Genomic DNA, 23142 nt, shown 5'->3' with positions numbered 1-23142 from the left:
TTTATATGCAACCCGCATGACCGTGTCACTCGGCGGGTTAACATAAATGACAGGCGATATAATGTTAACATTTACTGCAATCTACTATGGTTTTTATCATATCACTTGAAAGCGAAAAAGTAAAAATTATCTAAGTAACAAAGTTTATTGCGTTCCGGGGTGACCGCAGCGAAGCGGGGCGGGTTAACATAAATGACAGGCGATATAATGTTAACATTTACTGCAATCTTCTATGGTTTTTATCATATCACTTGAAAGCGAAAAAGTAAAAATTATCTAAGTAACAAAGTTTATTGCGTTCCGGGGTGACCGCAGCGAAGCGGGGTGAACGCTGCTAGTAAACATATATTTGAAAAACAGTTCGAATTTGTGGTTGTGATGTAGCCAATCCTTTATTTTGTTTTCCGTGTGTTGTTTGGGGAAGGAGGGTCGTAAGCTGGACAAAATCTGCCTTATGTTTATAATAAGTTAACTGTAGGCACAAACAACTTCATTCTAAGTCTCTCTCTCTCTCTATCTATCTCTCTCTCTCTCTATCTATCTATCTTTCTATATATATATATATATATATATATATATATATATATATATATATATATATATATATATATGTGTGTGTGTGTGTGTGTGTGTGTGTGTGTGTGTGATTGTAATAAAATAATGTTATTTGTGCCTTTACATTGACTTTTTTTTTTACGGATTTATTGTGTACGTTTTGGCACTACCATATCATATACTCACGAGCCGCCACTGCATACATGTACAGATGCACAAGCGTCCAGTTACTTCTATAACTTACCATTATATTGTCAGAGGTTCCCCTTTCATTATCTGGAAAGTCCAACACTTCCGTTAGTATCAAACGTAAAGCAGTAGTTATTTACTCTAATCACCGAACATCTTCCTACATTAATTCTTCATTGAACCAAAATGATAATATAAGTTTTTTTTCTATAAATTTTTGGAACTACTCTCCCTCATCAAATTATTTTGTACTTATTAATTTGTCAAAGTGAAAAGGTGTTGTTTGACCTCTTAACAAAGCAGAAAGTGATCATTCTAGCTATATGACACCTAATAAAGTGTGAACCAGCATCATCCTACTCCAAACATAAACGGTTTTATTGCGATATTACTTAATGCTAGAAGTAAATATTAAAATATTTGAGTATATAAATATCAAAATATTAACATGGGATTGAAACTGCGTGAGCTGAGAATATACCCTGGATTTTCAACGCCAAAGACACGTACGCTAAGCACATAACTACGAGGGAGCTCGGCACGAAATATTGTAAATCACATACAGAGGGAATATTTTAATTGATGTTCCATAGTTATATGTTTTATGCTTAATTAATCATATGATCAATGAATGGAATTCATTATGAAACAACTCGTGGAATGAAAATGTATGCAGAAACACAAGAACTCTTAGAAAACTTATGTGCTCTATGTTCACAGCAAATTCACTTCGCGTTGGATCCCTCGCAACAGAGCAAAGCAATGTATAACTCCATGACATGATATGGAGCATCTATGAGCGCTGTTTTCAACAGCATCCAGAAATTAATTGTCATGTCTCTGTCAATAGAAAAGGTAAACTGTACTTATTATTGCTGCAAAAACGACACTCGCAACTGCATCGGTTTCCTAGGATGCATAGCTTGATATATAGAGTATTAAAAATCTAGTTCATATTGAAAGCAATATTTACTGAAAGTGTATTATACAATACTAATAATGAATGGTACAGATTTTATGGTCATCCTTTTCTGAACAAATCAAAATTATAACTTGGTTCCAGCTTCCTCTGGAAAATATCAATAATAAATAAATTAGGAAATTTGTAAACAACTTAAACATTTAATTTCCAATACTACCTAGGTCCATAAAAAATTAACACATATTTTTTTTTTCCAAAATGAAAGAATATTAATATAAGTGTAGGAGGAAAAATGTAAGTATTGAAAGGTATAATTTTAAAATATTTAGTACTAAAATATACAATTACTTGGTATTAATAGCTACATGTTGTCGGTGAAGATTTCTATAGTGCTATTTTTCTACTAGTTCTAAGGTAGGTAGTAAAATTTTGTTATTAAATTATGGATTTTAATTTATAGTTCTAAAAAGATGAATAACGTGTACAGTATATATGTTATGTTGTTAGATTAGCATTTTAAAAATAAATAATAAAGTTCAATAAGTATATATTAACATTTTCTTAAACGTAGGCTTGATCAATTGTTGTATTAGTGATGCAGCATTTCAATGGTTGTCTATCGTTGACTTAAAAGAATGCAGAACTGGTTTCTTCGTCTTGTCACTAAATATGAATCATATAGTGTACAAAGCATTGTTGTATATGATTCTCAAATTGCATACTACAATTATTACTTATCAATTTTCGTCATGTACTAGTTTTATAATTTCGAGAAAATGTCCAAAAAGTGAAAACGACATCATTTGAACATAGAGATATGTGCTTTTGAGATAATTGCAATTGTTTAAATGTAAGGATACTATCTATTCCATAATACATCAATTGCTCTATTCGTAACGTACCACTGTAATGATAACTTAATATTCATAAATAAATTGTACAATTTATTTTTACCCACCACAAATTAATGTATAATTTACATACTTATTTAAAAGCGTTTTACTGATACATCTACACATATTAGCTTACAGTTTAGTCATTACTCTAAAAGTTTGAGAAATAAATACATTACATTATATACACAGATATAATTGCAATAACAAGTGCTTCATTTAGTAGCGATTTACAACTTCGTTCAATATTTTCGAATACCTTAATAGATGGACAATGGCTAAGATCGGTCATTCAAAGAATCAACTCAAAAGTTGCAGCTCAGAAATAAATTTTGTTTTGTTTATTAACCGAAACTTGTAAATTGATCAAATGTAAAAATATATCTACTCTAGAAAAGTCACAGACAGTATGACGTTTCAACCTTTAGAAAAAAATGGAAAATGTGTATCAAATATTTTCAAATACTACAAAATTATTCCATGAACTTTAAGCAAATAATATATATTATCTCCCAGGATCACCTAAAACCAACAATCTGCAACAGGTAAAAATATACGAACTAAACCATTCATTGAAATCAGCATTAGATCAGATGCACTAGTTGAAAATCATAGGTTTGAATAGAAGTGAGTTTGGTGAATATTAGCACAATAAAAGTTAAAAAAAGGAAATAATAATAATAGCAACTAATAAGTCAACATATTTGAATATTTGAATATATTTTTAATTAAACTGCACGTTGTAACAAAATATGAGTCTCATATATTGAAAAATTAAATTGTAAATTTATATGAAAACTATAAGAATATAATACAAAAAGTTCTTCAAGTCGGTACATAGTGATGATAAAATCAGACACTTATATCTGAAATGTTATCTCGAACTAAGTAAAAAGCGAATGTGCCAATAAAATCTGTTTATTGAATTGCCACGTCACACAGTGGGGCCAAACCTGCAATTCTTGGCAAAAACGCGAAAAGTGAATAAAAGATTGACGCGAAATAATTTGTTATAATGAAACCTTATTACACATAAGATATGGTGCAGAAAAGAAGTGGTAGCAGCTAACAATGACCTCATGGCACGCCTAAACTTAATTATCCACCGAAGGCGGAGAGGCACTGATTCGTGTCAGAAGATAGGAAGTCCAATTTGAATGTGATTATCTCCAGCACGTAAAGATATTCAGCAGCTGGCAAATATGTTGACACGACCCACATACTTATATGTATCGTTTTGTAAATTTAGACTGTTGAGGTGACGTGAATTAGCACTACATAATATCATTTTGGGAAAATACTGTGGTACTGAAAGCACATAAACTGAACAAACGATAGAATGGCATTTTAGTAGAAAACATGGCATATCGTGTCTGTGATTATTTAATATGTCGTAGCGGAAACATTGTTCTTATTGTATGAAAAGAAAAATCCTGCATATATTTGCACTTTTAGAAAATATAGCACACGAAAATGTTTTAGATAAAAAAAAACGTATTCCGCACATAGTGCTGCTTTTGAATTCAGCTGGGGTGAATGTGAGAGCAAGTGTTAGTTATTAGATGTGTGGTCCACATGCACGAACTAACAAGATTGAATATAAGTCGATTCTGTGAATTTTACTCCCAGACCTCGTTGGGGGCTTCGCACCTAGGTCCTATCTTGTTCCCAACATCTAGTCGTACTTCCCTTGCATTCACCCGCAGAAATAAACTCACATTTGGTTAATGATGGCGACATTTTAAAACGCAAATATTTGCTAAACAATCTACGGACTATAACGTGCACCATATTAAAAATTGTGTTGATGAGTGTTTTTTTTTTTTTTGTAATGCGTGCACAGGTGCACATTCATGAAATTATTGGAGATTATCAGTGCGGATTTAGACGAAATCGATCAACTATCGACCAAATATTTACCATTCGCCAAACACTCGAAAAGAAGTGGGAATACAATACCCCGGTACATCAACTATTTATTGATTTTAGAAAGGCTTACGACTCGGTTAGGAGAGAAACATTATACAACGTTCTTACAGAGCTTGGAATACCGAGAAAGCTAATTAGATTAATTAAGATATGTTTAAGTGAATCCCAAAGTAAAGTCCGGGTAGGAAAATTTTTGTCCACGAGCTTCCACGTCGAAAATGGCCTGAAACAAGGAGATGCGTTGTCGCCATTATTATTTAACTTTGTGCTGGAATACGCCATAAGGAAAATCAAAGATAGCAACCAGGGCCTAGAGTTGAACGGCATTCACCAGGTTATGGCATATGCTGATGATGTAAATTTAATAGGGGATGATAGGAGAACAGTAGAAATAAATGCAGAGATATTATTAAACGCTTGCAGGGACATGGGTTTAGAAGTAAATGCAGAGAAAACTAAATACATGGAAGTGCGTCGGGACCGTAATACGGCAAATTGTGGAGGCGTTAAAATATTAAATAATACTTTTGATAAAGTGGATACTTTCAAATATTTAGGATCAATATTAACAGACGAAAATCATATTCACGAAGAAATTAAATGTCGACTAAAAGCAGGGAATTCGTGTTACTATTCGGTTCAAAATCTCTTGTCGTCGCGAATTCTGTCGAGGAATTTGAAGCTTAAAATATATAAAACGATAATCATGCCTGTTGTTCTGTATGGTTGCGAAACATGGTCGCTTACTCTGAGGGAAGAACATAGACTGAAAGTATTTGAGAACAGGATCCTGAGAAGAATATTCGGACCCAAGAGGAACGAGAATGGGGAATGGCGAAAGCTTCATAACGAGGAACTACATAGTTTATACGGTTTACCCAACATTGTTAGGATCGTCAAGTCTAGGAGGCTTAGGTGGGCAGGTCATGTAGCTAGAATGGAAGAAAGTAGAAACGCTTTCAAAGTCTTGACTGGTAGACCCATAGGAAAACGACCATTAGGAAGACCTAGGCGCAGATGGGAGGATAATATTAAGATGGATCTCGCAGAGATAGGAATACAAAGTAGAAACTGGATGCAATTAGCTAAGGATAGAAGTCAGTGGAGAGCTTTTGTGAACGCGGCACTGAACCTCCGGGTTCCATAGGCCATAGAGTTAGTTTTAGTTAGTTAGTGCACAGGTGCACAGTAGTGAGATTGGAATCAACTGTAATGAGTCTTCGCTCGCTCCTGCTCAGAACGTTCCAATCACACAGCCCCGAATGAGCCCACGTATTTCACGATGCGAGAAATGAAACAACCTAAACAGGTTACTGATGCGTATAAATCATAATATTTTTAATATATAGTCTATTATAATATCTTCATATAGAGAACTTGTGATGAGATAAATTTTATGTATTGAAGCTTCCTTGTATCATTATTGTCATAACGAATCCTCCACAATTTTGAAATAATTTTGAGAAGCAAGACATTTTCTACGATTTTATTCTTCTTCAGTTGTGAACTGTATAATTACAATTTTTCCGTTCACGCGCAAGAATGTAATCCAAATTGTAAGTTGCCAAATCAAAGCATATTACCCACGCGCGTGTTTATGATAACCATATGATTTGTAATATAACTTAGGCGCGAATATAAGGAATATTCCCTTTCGTGCTGTAAAACTATATATTTTTGATAAAATAATGTCGAAATAACATAAGAATTTCAGTCCACGGACTTTCTTTTATACTTTTGAAGACATGTTCATATAGTGCACCTTGGTGTGTGTTACATAATAACTTTTTCTTTTTCTGTTTGCTTGTAAATTTATTTTATGTCCTATTCTTTATTCTACATATTGAATACATTATTGTAGCCACTGCACACACCGAAGTAATTGATTACCTTACAATTTTCTGCTTCATATTTTGCATTCCTACTTTTTTTCAGGAATGCAGTGCTTTCGCCCCATTGTGCGTCGTGAAAATTATGTCAAATTCATAAAATGCTCTTCACACCTTATCAGAATCTATACAGATACTCTAAAAGTAAGTATAATGTTACATACTTGTACCTAAATACATATGTTTTGGGGAAAGTAATCTTTACTCATATACTTGGAAAGCAGTCAACTTACCAGTTAAATACTTATTATTTTTCAGGAAAATACAAAATATGTGAATTCAGTTGCAGTACAGCAATAAAATCAAATTTGTTCAAAAATAATATTTTATAAGGAAATTTTACTACTTGCGGGTAATTCAAAACAATTCACGGTCTTTAATTTGTCACCAATAAAGCCAAAACTTGAAAAGAATACATTGGACGTAAACGTTACATGATATAACCAAACAGTTAACTTTCAAGAATTTATTTACAACTCTTGAATCAAATAGGAATATACACCCTGTTTCAAAAGGAATATACGTATTACGAAGAATTATTTTGCCGAAACTATCGATCGCTGCGCCTCGGCTCCGCTATTGGAGAAACGAATACATAGTCTAGTTTATATTAATAGCCGCTAGATGTCAGTTGTCTTCTGTTTTGCTTGGTAACTGCCATATGTTTAAAGTGGCTACTCTGCAGCCGAAATTATCTTGTGTTATCGAGTTTGCGAAGTGCAATTAGGTGATTACAGTGGAAAGACGTTTCAGGTTGAGGTGCCAAATTGATCCTTCGAATGGGTCGAACATTCGCAGATGGTATCGACAGTTTGTAGATACAGGATGTGTATGTAAAGGAAAGAGTCCTGGCCGCCCTCGTGTTCCTGAAGAAAATGTTGCACGAATTCAAACTGCTTTCCAACGTAGTCCTTCAAAATCAACTCGTCGTGCCAGTCGGGAGTAACAAGTGCCGACAACAACAGTTTAGCGTGTTTAGATATGTCGGTTGGTTATGAAGCCGTACAAGTTACAGCTGTTACAAGCTCTGCGTCCTGATGACAAATGCGAACGTCTGGCATTTCGTAACGAGGCTCTGGTTGCTATTGACAATGATAACACTCTTGCACAATGCATCGTGTTCAGTGATGAAGCGACTTTCCGTGTTAGTGGTAAGGTAAATAAACAAAATGTCCGAATTTGGGGCCTACGGAACCCACATGCAGTCACTGAAAATGTACGAAATTTGCCCAAAATCAATGTGTTTTGTGCGATATCCCGATCATCTGTTTACGGCCCATTCTTCTTTAATGAAAACACGGTTAACAGTCAGCAGTATCTCGCTATGTTACAAAGCTGATTGTTTCCGAGGCTGCACGAAGACAACTTTATTTTTCAACAAGACGGGACACCCCCTCACTGGAGTCGCAAAGTGCGTGAATATCTGAATGAAACACTACCGAAACGTTTGATTGATCGTCAAGGAGCTGGCGATTTAGCATGTCTCAGCTGGCCTCCACGGTTACCTGATATGACACCATGTGACTTCTTTCTGTGGAGTTTCGTTAAAGACAACGTTTACGTACCAGCACTCCAACAGAACCTGGAAGAGTTGAAGAACCGGATCCGTACTGCCATAACAGCAGTGACGCAGGACATGCTTACCCGAGTATGGGAGGAATTTGAGTATCGTGTGACCGTCAGCCTGGCCACAAAATTATGTTTTTGGACGAACAGTGTATTTCTTTTTTAACTTTTATTTATGCAACGAAATCGTTATTTTACTCATAGAAAAGAAAAGCTATTTTTCTTGCTGGTGAGAAACTCAACTCTTTCTGCAGGTGTTCCTCAGTTGTTTTTATCATTTCTCACGATAGAACAAAGGACTTGTTGTTTTTCAAAACAACGCTTATCGTCTGGACAAAGTGCTTTGTAGTAGCAAACTCATTTTTTTTCTCTCCCTAAAAATAGTTACCAACTTATGGTTTTCGTCACAATGACTGTTTTAATATACTTTCTTCATAACGACATTTATTAAGGTTGGGAATATTTTTGGACAGGAAGTTGATATTGTCTGTGAACGAATTCTCGTCGTCTGTTGTGTTCTCATGCACTCATATTGCATCATCTTTCCTACCGTGAGAACAGTGCTCATGGCTTGTAGGAGTCGTAGGTGAAATGATCATTTACACAATTACCAACGTTCGATCCTTTCCACTGAACTGTTTTATGTATAATAGTAGTGTAAAAAAATCTAATAGTCATGGAAGGAATCTGCCAGTTCAGACTGCAACACTTGTTTGACTATCACTTTCAAGTTTTATTCCCACAGGACCGAAATATGTGTTGCCAGTGCTATCAATTATACCGTCGTCATATTTGTGTTGTGTAAGAATGCAGAAAATTTTGACACTTGTTTATTATTTTGTATAACGCACTACCAACCCTAAGTATAGTGAACGGGAGGTTCCCAAGCGTTGGTAGAAGCGAGGAGTCAGCCTAAGCAGTCAGAGTAAGAAGGAACGGAAAAGTTTTCAAAAACGTTTTACCTATATACTAACATAAGATGAGTACGACCAGTAATTAAGTACGTGATACAAGTCTTATTTTTAGGGATGGTACCGAGACCGAGACTCGTCTCAGTATCGTCTCGAATTATCGAGACGAGACCGAGACCGAGACGGCCCTTTATATATCGAGACGAGACCGAGACCGAGACGGCCTTTTATATACCGAGACGAGACCGAGACCGAGACGTAGCTCTATAAATCGAAACGAGACCGAGACGAGACTTAGGCCAGTCTCGAAAGTCTCGGTCTCGTCTCGAATATTGATATACATAGCTATTATTTTGCCCTTTACTCAAAATTTGTTTCGTTGCTGTGTTAGATAATATGGGAACGGTTGACTAATGTTCAGTGGCGTATTTAGGGAGTGGCTATCGGACTCTAGCTCCTCCCGAAATAAATTTGTGATCAATTTTTCGCATTGCGCGTACAACACAAATGTTTCTTACTCGTTCGCAAGCCTCTCCCAAAACAAAATCCACTACTGATGTATATAGCCTTCTCTGTCTCTCACTCTCTCAATATATATATATATACCAGCGGATCCAGGATATGATCGAGGGAGAGGCTAAACCATAGTTTGACATTTTATCCAGTGTAAAGAAGTAGGATTGAAGCCCATTTTATACAGTGTATAGCAGAGCGTCAAGGGGAGCTATAACCCTTTAACCCTCCCCTTGGATCCTCGCCTGTATATCTTATCTAATATATGTAAAAGGAAGAGTTACGTTTTTTGTTTGTCTGTGTCCCTGTCTGTCTGACTGCCTGTGTGCGGCCTGGGGATCAGACGAGCGTCCAAGAGTTAACAAATTGGGTGACGGGTATCATGGCCCAGGCCTCAGACCAAGAAGAAGCATTTTTTTTTTTAATTTTGAACCAGGGGTCTCAGGGGCACCGTTTACCGGGACATGTAAAAGTAGTAGAAAATGACCGATATTAGTGTCAAATTCAAAGTTTTCGCTGTTGCTGAGATCAATGGTGACACTTCCATTAGTGATGACTTTCAAATTCAGCTACTAGTGCACGCGTGCCGGGGTTCACCTGCGGGGGAGGAGGTACCGAGACATGTAAAAATAATACAAAATGACCGATATTAGTGTCAAATACATAGTCTTCGCGGTTGTTGAGATAGTGATACTCTCACAGGTCTTGGCTTCCAAATACTGGTCCCATGCGAAAAATGCTGAATTTTTTTAACATGCTGTGTGAAATATGAAAGGGGAAATTCTTCCAGATACTCTGCAATATTACTAGATAAACAAGCAGAGTTTCCAACGCAACATAAAGTTATAATTTCTCAAATTGCACTACGTATGGTATTACATATTTCCGTTCAGTTAATTGAGTTTAACGTCCCTTTCAGCAGCGAGGCTATATGAGACTGAACCTACTGATTAAAGTGGAACTACAAGAGCTCCCGCCGGGAATCGAACTTGGGTATCTCACGCCAAAGGATAACCGTTTAGCTACGAAAGAGCTCTACATCTTTCTAATTTAGATATTAAATAAAACCACAAAAGCACATATATTATTCAGTGTAACAAAGGACAATACATATCAGTAACATCAACATTTTGGAGATATCTAATAACTCAAATGGCAGAGACATTATAACATTAGTGTTCGGTAGTTTTAATTACAATAAGTCGGAGTTACATTATTTTAAGCAGTGTTGTGAACTTAAATAAATTGCTAAATATTATTATAAATATAGTGCAAATAACGTAGTTAAACTGCAAAATATTTTAAAATCACTCGTAATTTGTTTTATGGTGCAAGTATGTTTTCAAAACACGATGTTTTTCATAGTCTCTGGGCTAGTTATAATATTAATGTCAAAGTTTCCGTTCCAGCAATACATGTAAAAGCAAATTAAATGTAACTGAAATTAAATGTAACTGATAACTTTTCAGTAACACTAATTGTTCTCTCTAAGCCTTAGGCCTGGTGTATTTTTTTTAAAGATTAAAACAGCACTTTATTAAAATTTTAATTACACCCTCACTGCATTTCATTTGTTATAGTTTGACCACCGACCACCTCAAACTCGATCCATACCATATAGCTATATGCAATTATTCAAGGACTTACAGTTAGTAATATACATTGTGTTGATTTTTGATTTGTTTTGTTTTAGTTTAATGTCTCACGGTTATGCTAGGGCGGCTAAAGAAGACGGGGAGTTACTCATCATAGTAGAATACGAAAACTTCGGTCGTTGAACTTTATCGCCACCGGGAATGGAACTCAGGACCATGCGAACCAAAATCAAGCATGCTAGCCACTAGAGCGAATGGGGGGTCCTTACATTGTGTTGATTTAAATAATTGAGTCAGTGTTTCCAGATCCGAAGATCAAAAAGTAGCGTGTCTGCGCTCCAAAAGTAGAGGATATGAACTATTTGAAAATATAGAAATGAATTATTTGGCAACTAATGACTGGTACTAATGAAATCATTTTAACATGGGCTAGAAAATGGGCTGGGTATATTGCAAGAATAAATTCTGATCGATGGACGAAAACAGTTCTATATTGGATACCACGTGACAAAAACAGCCTAGGAACTGTCTTCATACCAGAAATACTGACAAAATCAGGAACCACTGGGAAGTAACCTGGAAAATAATTACCCAAGATAGATAGTTGTAGAGAAAACTTGGGAAGACTTCATCCAGCAATGGATTGATAATGGTTGATTATGATGATGGTGATGATTTTATATCGAAACCTCAGAGTTAAACTAAACCAAGTCATAATTTCGTAACTTTACAGGAGAAGCGAAAAACCGGTTTCTTAACTAAGATCTATAGTACTGTTTTTCAAACTATACTGAGTAGTTACAAAGAAGTAGGATGCTTTTAGACTTACATCATTACACCACTAGAAAGAACATAGTCTATTAAAAAAGTATTCTAACTTAATTTGACCAAAAAGTGACTTAGCATAGTCTACCACTAATGTTCAGATATATATATATATATATATATATATATATATATATATATATATATATATATATATATATATATATGTAGATAGATAGATATATATAGATATATATAGATATATAAATATAGATATAGATATATATACTGTATAAATTTACTAGGTAAGGTAGGCTAAAATTCGATCCAAAATTTAACGAAAGTCGTACAGCGAAAAAAAAAATATATTTTTGACTATTTAATACTCCATGTTGCTGCAAAACTACGAAAATTAATACAAAGAAAAACTAGAAAGTTAACAATCACTTGTTTTGGCAGGAGAGAGAAAATAGATATAGATAGCTCGAATTACTTATATACTTATATAATATGTATGTTTATGTTTCGCAAGTAATTTTCAATCAATATAAAATTTCAACGTAATGAACGCACGATTGGTTTTCTCGAGTAAAGATCACATGCACCGTTAAGTGTTCAGGAATAAGCTTAATCTATGTTACGGCAGTGGATATATGCTTATGTTATGCATTACAACTTGTATAGGAAACAGAATGTACTTAAATTTAAACGCGAACTGTGCGAAACATCTGACTTTGAATCTAATTTGTTTCGTGATCCAACCCCAGACCACACATAGCAAAGATGAGTGCCGTAGCTCCCACCACAAAGTTCAGGAAGTTCGTGTTATAAGGTGGCAATTAAACACGTAGATGTGAAACGGTAATAAAGCATTTGATCAATTTTAAACAAAATATATTGTAGTAATAATTTAACATATTTGTTAAGATAATGAACGTTATATTCTGTTTTTAAAATGACAGTCAAAGCAGAATGTATTGGTTAATAAATGAGAAACTGTAAAATTTCAATTTCGGTAAGATAAATACATTCGTGCTGCTATGTGTTGTGTTATCCGTTAGGATGTATTGAACAATTCTGATTCAAAGGAAGGAAAAAATGAAATAAAATCTTTGAATTTTACGTCCCACGGTTAGGCCGGTTAGGCTAAAGGAGACGGTGATTATGAGAAATGAATGAAATGATGGAATGAAGAAAGTGGGAGGAAACGGGAGAACCCCGAGAAAACCCACGAGCACGGTGTCTGTCCACCACAAAGTCCACACGGCGAGAGCTAGGATCGAACCAGGGACCCCAAGCACCGGAGCAAAGGAAGGAAATAAACTACTATATAGTACTGAAGTTAATTTAACCCTAGGACTCACGGTGGGGTCCAATGGACCCCAAGACTATGTTTGACAGTTCGTCAGTATTATTTTCCGGGATTCTAAGGGTTAATAGAGTTTAATTGTATGGGCAGCACTGAGGCCATATATGAGAAAGTCTTCTGCTGAAAGTGAAATATGGGTTACTATTAGGGTTTTATCCCAGCCATGATATACTCATTGATAATTGAACCTGGAACACACGCATGGAAAGCATTAGCGCTAGCAAATTAACTCTAAAGAAGTACACCATACTATAATTCTAAGTCAAGAATGAAGGCCAAAAATAAGCGGAAACGACAGACTGTACGATAATAATACTTTTACAATTTTAATTTCACCTATTTATTTCGAGAATTTCGAGACGAGACCGAGACGAGACCGAGATTTGGCCCTCGAGACTGAGACCGAGATCGAGACAAGCATTTGTTGACCGAGACGATACCGAGACCGAGACGGCGATTTTTGACTCGAGACGAGATCGAGACCGAGACAGCTATTTTTCAACCGAGACGAGACCGAGACTGTACAAAGTCTCGTCTCGTCTCGTCTCGATACCACCCCTACTTATTTTGGTGTTAAACGAAAAAGTGAACAACCATCTTTTGGAGTACAGCATTTCTTCGGAGTCAAGAAATCTCATCATGGATTAGTGTTTCCTGTATCTCCCCATCCCCCTTGTCCTAATTACGCAGTGAAAGTCTCATATCTGTGCGAATAATAAGTATATAGTGCAAGTGATATCGAATAGAAGGGCTATATTTCTAGTGATTTTATATAGTGTGTGCATATCTACGTCTATTATGCAATATTAAGTGTCCTATTTTTCATTATTTCGTTTATTCAATTGCGTCAGTGCAACTTTTTCTGTTTGAGCGTTTAGTTTTGTAAAGTGAAAATTTTGTGTGTTGTTAATATTTCTCATTCTACTCCGTATCCACATATATGCCTATTTAATAAATAAGAATTCATCTAAGGAAATACTATCGTCTTCATTCATGTGTGTATGAATCCCTGCGAGCAGTCGGCTTGCCAGTCACGTATATGTATACGTATGCATACGCAAAAGTAAGTATAATCCAACCTGAGTCTCAAAAGCACCAACGTTGCTCATGTCAAATCACTTGTTGTATTTCACCATCATCAATCTGCGCCTGAACAGAACATGAGCCTGGACCAGAATTGTTATCAGCTGTTTTCTTAGGGATTCTTCGGAAGCCAGCACCCGAGGGAAACATTAGGTAGCAATCGATGTGATATTGTTCGTGTCGCTGATGGAGGACATATTCAACATCTGTAATTTGAACTTTGAATTCTAATTTGAACTTGAGAGGTTCGTAAATATGTGTGTAAAATTTCATATTCGTATGTCTTAAAGTTTGATAAATATATGCATTCGAAATACGTATATTGTTTTTGAAACATCGGGTGTTGGTACTAGAATATCCACAGGAAATTGCTAAACTGTGGGCAAGTCCAAGTTGCGAAATTGTGGTCGCATCACATTCATGTACTATAACGAGTTTTAATTTACAGTTAATTTAAAACTAGAAGAGTGGTAGAGAACTGAAAACTTATATACCATTAAATCAACAATTTGCTTTTAATCCCCTGAGTATGATATTAAAGATCTCACGCTTCGACCAAATTTAAGAATCGTACATAGGTAATTTATCAAAAATAAATTATAATATTGAATGTTTCATACTCGTTCTATGTACTAAAGAAACAACTTATTTCGTACTGGAATATTTAATGTAGTGGATTCAGTATATTTAAATGTGGTGGACAAACACCGTGCTCGTGGGTTTTCTCGGGGTTCTCCCGTTTCCTCCCACTTTCTTCATTCCACCATTTCACTCATCTCTCATCATCACCGTCTCCTTTAGTCTAACCGGCATAACCGTGGGACGTAAAACTCAAAGATTTCATTTCATTTCAGTATATTTAAATTCAAGTAGTTATTGAAGTGGTATATTTGTATACTGCTCTAACACTCGCAGGTTTACACGATATCTCTGAATTTGTCTGAGGTAACGCAATTAGGAACAGAGAGTGTCTTAGAAATCATGACACCATCTAAAGCTATGTTACGTGTTATTAATAATCAGTGCTACTGAAACGGAAGAAATGATACACAATGATCCGACATCGGATTGATAAAGACCAATGTCACACCTGAAACTTGTGGTCTTCTGCAGTGCAAGAAGTCGACCCTCCAATATTCTCAAAGTCACCATATCAGATGTTGAAAGATTAGAACGATACGCTAAGGTACTTATTTGCATACTAACGAAATGTACCGCTTCATCATCAGAAAGAACACTTCTGCTTATGTATCAAAGCACAAGTGGGTCAACACACACAATATTCCACAATACTTTGAATCTACGCAGCGCTCACGCTTTTCTAGTTTCTTCTTCCCATAGTGAGAGTTCCTGCACTGCAAGTCTAATTAATATTCAGGGATTTTAGATCAATTTGGAAGTGAACACATCCATGAACAATGAATTCTTCTAAGGTATATGATAGTATGTTAAGAGAGTTGTGTCTGAAGCCTTATATACTGCAACTATGTCTTGCTCAAGAATATTTATAGATGGTGTAAAGTTTTAAGGATGATCTTTATAAACTTCATAGAATAAGACGGATTCTGACTCCGACTTTTGAATGATGTCAATATATATTTTTTCTGAAACGTTTTCTTGCCCAATCATGCTTGATCGGCGTTCTTCTGTCATTTCTTCTTCGTTGTCGTCAAAGAAGGGCTTCCTTTTTCCTTTAACTTTGATTATAAGTTTTGTAATATTTGATATGAGATATTGCAATTGTTTATACTTTAAATAAACTAAAATCGTATTTAGTGGTCTTAACTAGATTGATGAAAGAATCATAGAATTCTACAACAATGACTCAGTCTATATGAACTGAATAAACATTCTTAAAGAATTGTATCTTTTCAATATAAGGCAGTAAAACACTGCTTTAAATGCTTTCTTCCAACTTCTCAAATTCTTTGAACAGTGTAACGACCTTGCATTAAAAACATTTTCATCTCTGTCTTGTGAAGTTGAAACTAATGGCTGATGGTTTGAGTTCCAATATGCACCCAGAAACTTAGAAGAATCAGCTTTTACTGGCCATCTCATTTTCGAGAATCCGTAACAATTTCATCCTTGTGTTCTTTACCAAGGAACAATGTTAATAGTTTACCTGACATGCACGCAAATTGTTAACAGCGAACATAAATGAAACCAATAAAACATTACATGCACTGAAAGAATAAATTTTTTCAATTTTCAATTTAAGTACCTTTACGAGCGTTTCGACGCTTCCTAGTGGTAAAAACGCCACTGCTTATCAGACCCAAGTAATCGATAGGAACAATTAGTTCAATTCAAATATATTAAATTGTATATTTTTTGATCTCGAGTTTTGAATGCATTTACGGTATACATTGTGCGACAAAGATGTCTTTTAAGTTTGCAACGGGTAGAGAGAGTAACACCACATCTTAGTAACGGAAGCAGAACAGCATTTGTTAATTGATAATGTCATCACGGTGGTTATTTTGAAGTCCATCAAATATGATTCAGGTCCAAAATTTTAAATAGGAAGGGAGCCACGTGATATATCGTCTTGTGTGGTTTCACCACAAATACACATCTGATGTAATTTCGCATCTACCTATAATCATTCATAAATTATTACTTTCATAATATGGATTTATTAAACTTGCACTTCCCTTTACAAACATACGTGGAATAACTTATTCCAAAACAAATGATCGCATTAGTTATGGAAAAAATCGAGTTAAAAATTTTCTAAGTTTGACTTCGAGTATCTTTAGAAAAACGGAACCAGAAATACCAGGTTCGAATCTTCGTAAACGAGAAAAATTGTGCAGATTTGTTATTCTACTTTTAAATGTAATAAGACATGCTGAAATGTTATAAAATATACAAAAAGTAACTTACATTGAAGTATTTAATGATTTCGAAATTATGTATATATCTTTTTTCACAGGCTAGTTTTGTCATTTCCATTTACATGATTAAGCAAGCCAATGAATATGGTTCTCGTATACATAACAGAATGAAAAAGACAAAGGAGAGATAAAACAACAGCATATGCAACAAATATCAATGCTATTATCTTGAAAATTCCGTTATATCTCTTCAGAAAGATTATGGCACGAGAATTAATGTTAGCTCAGTGGTAAACTGCGAGACTTCTACTCGTAAAGTCATGAGTTCGATTCCTGTTTGGGTAAAGCCTTTTGGTATTTAATGCTTTATTTATTAATACATGAATATTTACATAAAATATTACATTAGAAGAAATCAGTTGTACGTATATGTTCATATAATCCTTACAGGATGTAATTAATTATGTTTAAAATTTAATGTCTGAGATGTGGGTGTTGACGGAACATTAGTATTTTATATGACAGTTAAATACAAATTAAGAAAATCGTGTAATAGCAATAAATAAGTTGTGTGGTGTATTTATCTGCAGTTATTTGCCATACGGAGATTACTTTTCAATATTCTTATTACAACATAGGATTTACAATCTTATAGTATAGTAACGAAATATACTCTTACGAAACGAAACGAAACTAGTAACGAAATTACTTACGAAATATAGTCAGAACCGTAAAGAGAATGTGGGGGTTTAAACAGAGAATATATAAAAAAAATACTATCCTCAAAACCATGTTCTCAGGAAATTCACGATCCGCATGAGTCATTTTAAGAAACTGAATTGGGCTTTATTAAGAAATGCAGAACAGAATATCAGTTTAAGACACTGAGATACTTTTATAATAAAACTGATGTGGCTTTGGTCACTTTCTTTCTCTCTATTATATATCAAAAGGACTTTACAACTTCGAAAGGTTTACAAAAGGAAAACTCATACTGTTTATTCATTTATCTTACAAACATGGTTTTGGTGTCATTTTGTAGCAAAATAAATCCAGTTTGAACAAGCAGGCAGTGGCGTAGGTTGGAGCAAAGATGGCTGCATTTACTGGTACAAAGCGTGCTACCTGTGTGTTTTCGTTTCAAAAATCCAAGGCTGGGGAAGGTTTGTAACGTAATTTTCGTAGAAGTATTGTAAAGGTCCTTCCAGTAAGCCTGAATTATCAGTAACATCCTTGCATTTATCAGTTGTTTTATTGAAACTGGATGTTCCGTAAGAGACAACAAATCTTCAGGTTGTCCTCATACTTCTAAAGACATTGTAAAGCAAGTGAGACAAAGCTTTGTGAACAGTCCTACAAATCAACCCGGCGTACTTCCCACACATGACTGTTTGTCATATGTTGAGAAAACGGTTGCATCTCAAATCATGCAAATTACAAATGGTGCAAGAATTGAAAGACACTAATAGAACACTGTAGCCTGTTTTGCAAGAAACAGGCTCTAGATGGGATGTTTTCCGCTTAACCACTGAAAGCCAAATTGATCCTCTTTAGGTATAAGGTTAAGAAAAAAACTTCATGTATTTTGCTACAAAATGTCAATGACACCAAAACCATATCTGTAAGGTAAATAAATAAATCAATATGAATTTTCAAAGTTGTATAATCTTTTTTTGATATACGTGTGTATATGTATAATTGTACGTTTTCTAGCATAATTCTGGAACACCTGATGTAATTTTAACCAAACATCGTACACGTATTACTTACTGTCTGGAAAAGAGTTCTGTTGGAGCAATACCCCTTAGCACATCTATAGGGAAGTGGAAGCCGGATACATATGAAATGACCGAAATCGATGCATATTAATGTCAAATCTATAGTCTTCGGGGTTGCTTAATAAATAGTAACACACCCGATGTCGTTTAGGTCCGATTTAAACTTTCATTTGCAGCGGCGGGGGTCACATAGTGCCGTAAAAATATCGAAGTCAACTGATATTAGTATCGAATCATTGGTTTCATCGTAGGTAAGTTAGTTTACGGCACCCCCTTCATGTAGCGGACCGTCATCGTCAGGAAGGGGGTGGGGCTGAGAGGACGGCTTCATAAGTCATTCATTTTATCACCCTTCATCCTCATATCATTGCATGCCCTCTCAGCCGCGAATACCGCTACCGGACTCGCGGGTGGTTGGTGGGAGTCGGGAAGAGGCAGATCTAGTGGACGTCTTCCTCCACTTGGGCACAACAGCACCTCGTGTAATGCGAGTGCTGCTCTTTGTGCGATTTGTGGCCAGGGTAGTCATGGTGCGGAACCCTGCAAAGCGGCCAAACCCCTCTGTGTCAACTGCAAGGGTGAGCATTCAGCTTGGTCTCGGGACTGTCCAGCCTTTCAGCGCGAGAAGCGTATTCGAGAACTCATGGTTGTTGAGAAGATCTCTCCTGCTGATGCTAAGCGTCGTCTGAAAGAAAGCGTCCCTTCTTCGCTTTCTGTTCCATTCGCTACTGTTGCAGCTAGTTCTCGAAAATCTGTAGCAACCCAGACATCTGACGTTTCCACCCAGACAGACTCGGTCCGAGAGAATAGTTGTGACACGAACACCCCAGTTGCAACGACAAGCGAACTTCCCAGAACCCCACGTGTTTCTGTTAGTGGTGCTCTTCGGCGTACTCCAGCCCATCGCCGATCACCTTATATCGCCGGACTGAAACTTAGCCAACATATTCGCCGGCTGAACGAGACTGTTCTCACTCCCAAAAGAACAAAATCTACGCCAGTTCGTAAGCCTCCTGCAGTTTCGCTCAAGTCTGACATGGTGGAGGACAAACTTATGGACTCCGAGTGGGCTGTTATTGGACCCCGTGGGAAAGGTCGCCTCAAACGTTAATCCTTTCCAGTATGGCGCTTCTTCAGTGGAACCTCAATGGCTTCTGTGGTCACCGTGAGGAATTGACCCAACTGATTACTGACCACTCGCCTGTACTTCTCTGCTTGCAGGAAACCCATTTTAAGCCTACCCAGTCCTTTCTTCTTTCTGGGTATACTATGTATCGATGTGATAAGCCAGACGCTGCCCACGCTGCTGACGGCGTGGCAGTCTGTGCCTCCAATTCTGTTCATTCTCAGCAAATTCACATTTTTACAGCCTTTACAACCGCCGATCTGCTTCAGCTCTTCCATCAACTTGAGCCGCCAGTCTTGCATGTAGAAGACCTTAATGCCTATCACCGTCTGTGGGATCTGTCCGTACTGACGGTCGTGGCCGCGAGGTCACCGAATTTCTTGAGGAGAGTGGCTTGCTTATCCTTAATGATGGCAGTCCTACTCATTTCTCCACTGCCCACGGCACATATCGACCTCCCCTGTGGAGTGCTGGTCTCTTGACCTCATTGACGTGGAGAGTGCATCCTGATCTTTTGGCAGTGATCACTTCCCGTTGTTACTCCCGTTCCCAATGTTACTCCTGCTTTTCCTCTCCGCCGCTTCAATCTGAAGCGTGCTGACTGGCGTAAATTCCGTGAGCTCAATGAGTTTCATTGTCGTGATGATCTCCCTGTAGCTGTTGTGGCTGAGGCTTTTGAGCAGACTGTTCTTGATGCTGCTCATGGTTCCATTCCGGAATGCGGTGGCGACGTTTCCCGCCGGCGTGTTCCATGGTGGTCTGCGGAACTCCGTGAGGCTATCCAGGCTCGTCGGCGCGCTCTTTCCACTTTCAATCGCCATCCCACTGAAGAAAATCTTCAGCAGTTCCGCATTCTACGTGCTCGTGCTCGACGTCTGGTCAAGCTTTCGAAGCGCCAAAGCTGGATGAATTACGTTTCGTCCCTCAGTAGTCGCACACCTATGTCAACTGTGTGGCGTCGGGTTCGCTCCATAAACGGATCCGCTTCTTTACTTCTTGTCCCAGCCTTAACGGTGAATGGTGTTCTAGACACCAATCAATCAGAGATCGCCAATATATTGGGCCACCATTTTGCCACTATTTCTGAGTTAGGTCACTACCCACCAGCGTTTGCTCGTTCCCGTCCTCAGCTGGAGCGAAACCCGTTAAATTTCCGTACCGCCAACAGTGAGGACTATAACACTCCTTTCACGCTCGTTGAGTTCGATTCTGCTCTCCGCGAATCGTCCAATACTGCTCCCGGGCTTGACCGTGTTTCCTATGATATGTTGCGCAACCTCTCCCGCGATTCTCAACTTGCATTGTTGCAGTTGTATAATCGCCTCTGGGTTGAGGAGTTTTTTCCACCTGCTTGGGGCGAGGCCCTGGTTCTTCCCATCTTAAAGCCAGGGAAAGCCGCAACTAGTCCCACGAGCTACAGACCCATTGCTCTCACGAGCTGTGTCTGTTAGCTGCTAGAGCGAATGGTCAACAAGCGCCTGGTGTGGTATTTGGAATCGCATTCCCTTTTGAGCAAGTTTCAAAGTGGATTTCATCGTTTCCGCTCCACTACGGACAATCTCGCTTATCTTGAGGGTGAAATTCAAGACGCCTTTCTCCACGGCGAACATCTTGTAGCTATATTTTTCGAGTTAGAGAAGGCGTATGACACCACATGGCGTTACGGAATCCTAAAACAATTATATGACTGGGGTCTTCGTGGGCATATGGCCCACTTTATTTCGAATTTTCTTCACGAGCGACACTTTAGAGTGCGTGTGGGCTCTACTCTTTCAGAGCGCTTTGTACAAGAAAATGGTGTTCCACAAGGCAGTGTTCTTAGTGTCACGTTGTTTGCTGTCACAGTCAACAGCGTTCTTTCGCAGATCCAGGCTCCTGTGTCTGGTCTGCTTTATGTTGACGATCTTGTCATTTTCTGTCGCTCCCGCCACCTTCGCGGCATTACTCGACAGCTTCAACTGACTCTCAATCGTCTCGTTCGCTGGTCGAATGAGATTGGATTTCGCTTTTCCACCGAGAAATCCCAATGTGTCCACTTCTGCCGGCAGCGTACGCGCGTTGTTGACCCGGACTTGTACCTCGATGGCACCCGTTTGTCCTTCATTGATACAGTCCGTTTCTTGAGTCTGGTGTTTGACCGTCGCTTGTCGTGGGCACCACATATACGGAATCTTAAATACTCTTGTCTTCGAGCTCTGAATCTCCTTCGTGTCCTTTCCCACCGCACGAGGGGTGCTGATCGTACTGTTCTACTTCGTTTGTACCGTAGTCTCATTCGGTCCAAGTTAGACTATGGCTGTATTGTCTATGGTTCTGCTCGTGCTTCTCTGTTACGACAACTTGACACAGTGCATCACCTGGGTATTCGTATTGCTACTGGCGCCTACCGAACAAGTCCCGTCGCCAGCCTGTATGCTGAAGCCAATGAACCTTCGTTAGCGTATCGTCGCAGTAAACTACTTCTTAATTAGTCTGCGCATGTGCGTTGTATTCCAGACCACCCGTGTAGACCATGTCTCCGTGGTGGTCGGATATACGAGCGCTATGCTGCACGTCCTCGCTCTACACGTCCATGGTACATCCGTGCGTGCGAGAGCTTCCTTGGCGACGATTTCGTGTGGCCCTCTCTTTCGTTGGTTCGCTTTTATGCTATTCCACCATGGCTGCTTCGTCTACCTCGGTATGATTTACGTTTGTCTCTGATTTCGAAACAGAAAACTAGTTCCCAGGTGTACCAGCAAGAGTTTGCCGCACTGTTAGATCAGTACCCCGATTTTGGTGTGTTCTTTACGGACGGTTCTAAGGATGGGGATTCTGTAGGCTGTGCCTTTGTCACCGACGAGGGCAGCTCAGAATTTCATTTGCTGTGTTCCGTGTTCACGGCCGAATTGACTGCACTTAAGCTCGCCTTGGACCATGCTCTCATGCTTTCATTACGTCGTGTGCTTGTTTGCACCGTTTTCAGAGCGTGGTTCTGAGTACACAGAATGCCTTCAGTATGCACTCTCTCGTGCAGGACATTCTTCTGGGATGCAATCAATTGCAGCAACAGGGTTGTGTCGTCGTTGTCTGCTGGGTGCCGGGTCATGTCGGCATCCGGGGAAACGAACTTGCTGACACAGCTGCCAAGAACGCCGCCTTGGCCGGGGTTGCACTGGAGCATAGCCTTCCTTGCTCCGATCTTCCTTCCTATTTTCACATCTTGATGCGCTCTCACTG

At 37.9% G+C, this 23142-nt stretch overlaps 1 protein-coding gene across 2 annotated transcripts in view; it reads right to left on the bottom strand.

Moving 5' to 3' along the window:
• Positions 1-1748: 1748 nt before the first annotated feature.
• Positions 1749-23142, bottom strand: part of LOC145683431 (uncharacterized) — a 479291-nt gene continuing 457897 nt past the window's right edge. The window contains exon 16 of one of the 2 annotated variants that reach the window (XM_081754766.1): positions 1749-1813. In XM_081754766.1, the coding sequence (XP_081610892.1) occupies positions 1791-1813 (23 nt within the window). In that variant the 3' untranslated portion in view covers positions 1749-1790. The remainder of the gene's footprint in view (positions 1814-23142) is intronic. The other variant, XM_081754764.1, reaches the window with a different exon arrangement.

This window comes from Thermobia domestica, chromosome 4 (genome assembly GCF_964235325.1).
Source record: "Thermobia domestica chromosome 4, izTheDome1.hap1.1, whole genome shotgun sequence".
Lineage (NCBI taxonomy): Eukaryota > Metazoa > Arthropoda > Insecta > Zygentoma > Lepismatidae > Thermobia > Thermobia domestica.
Note: the sequence above shows the minus strand (reverse complement) of the source record. Positions and strands in the feature narration are given on the sequence as shown.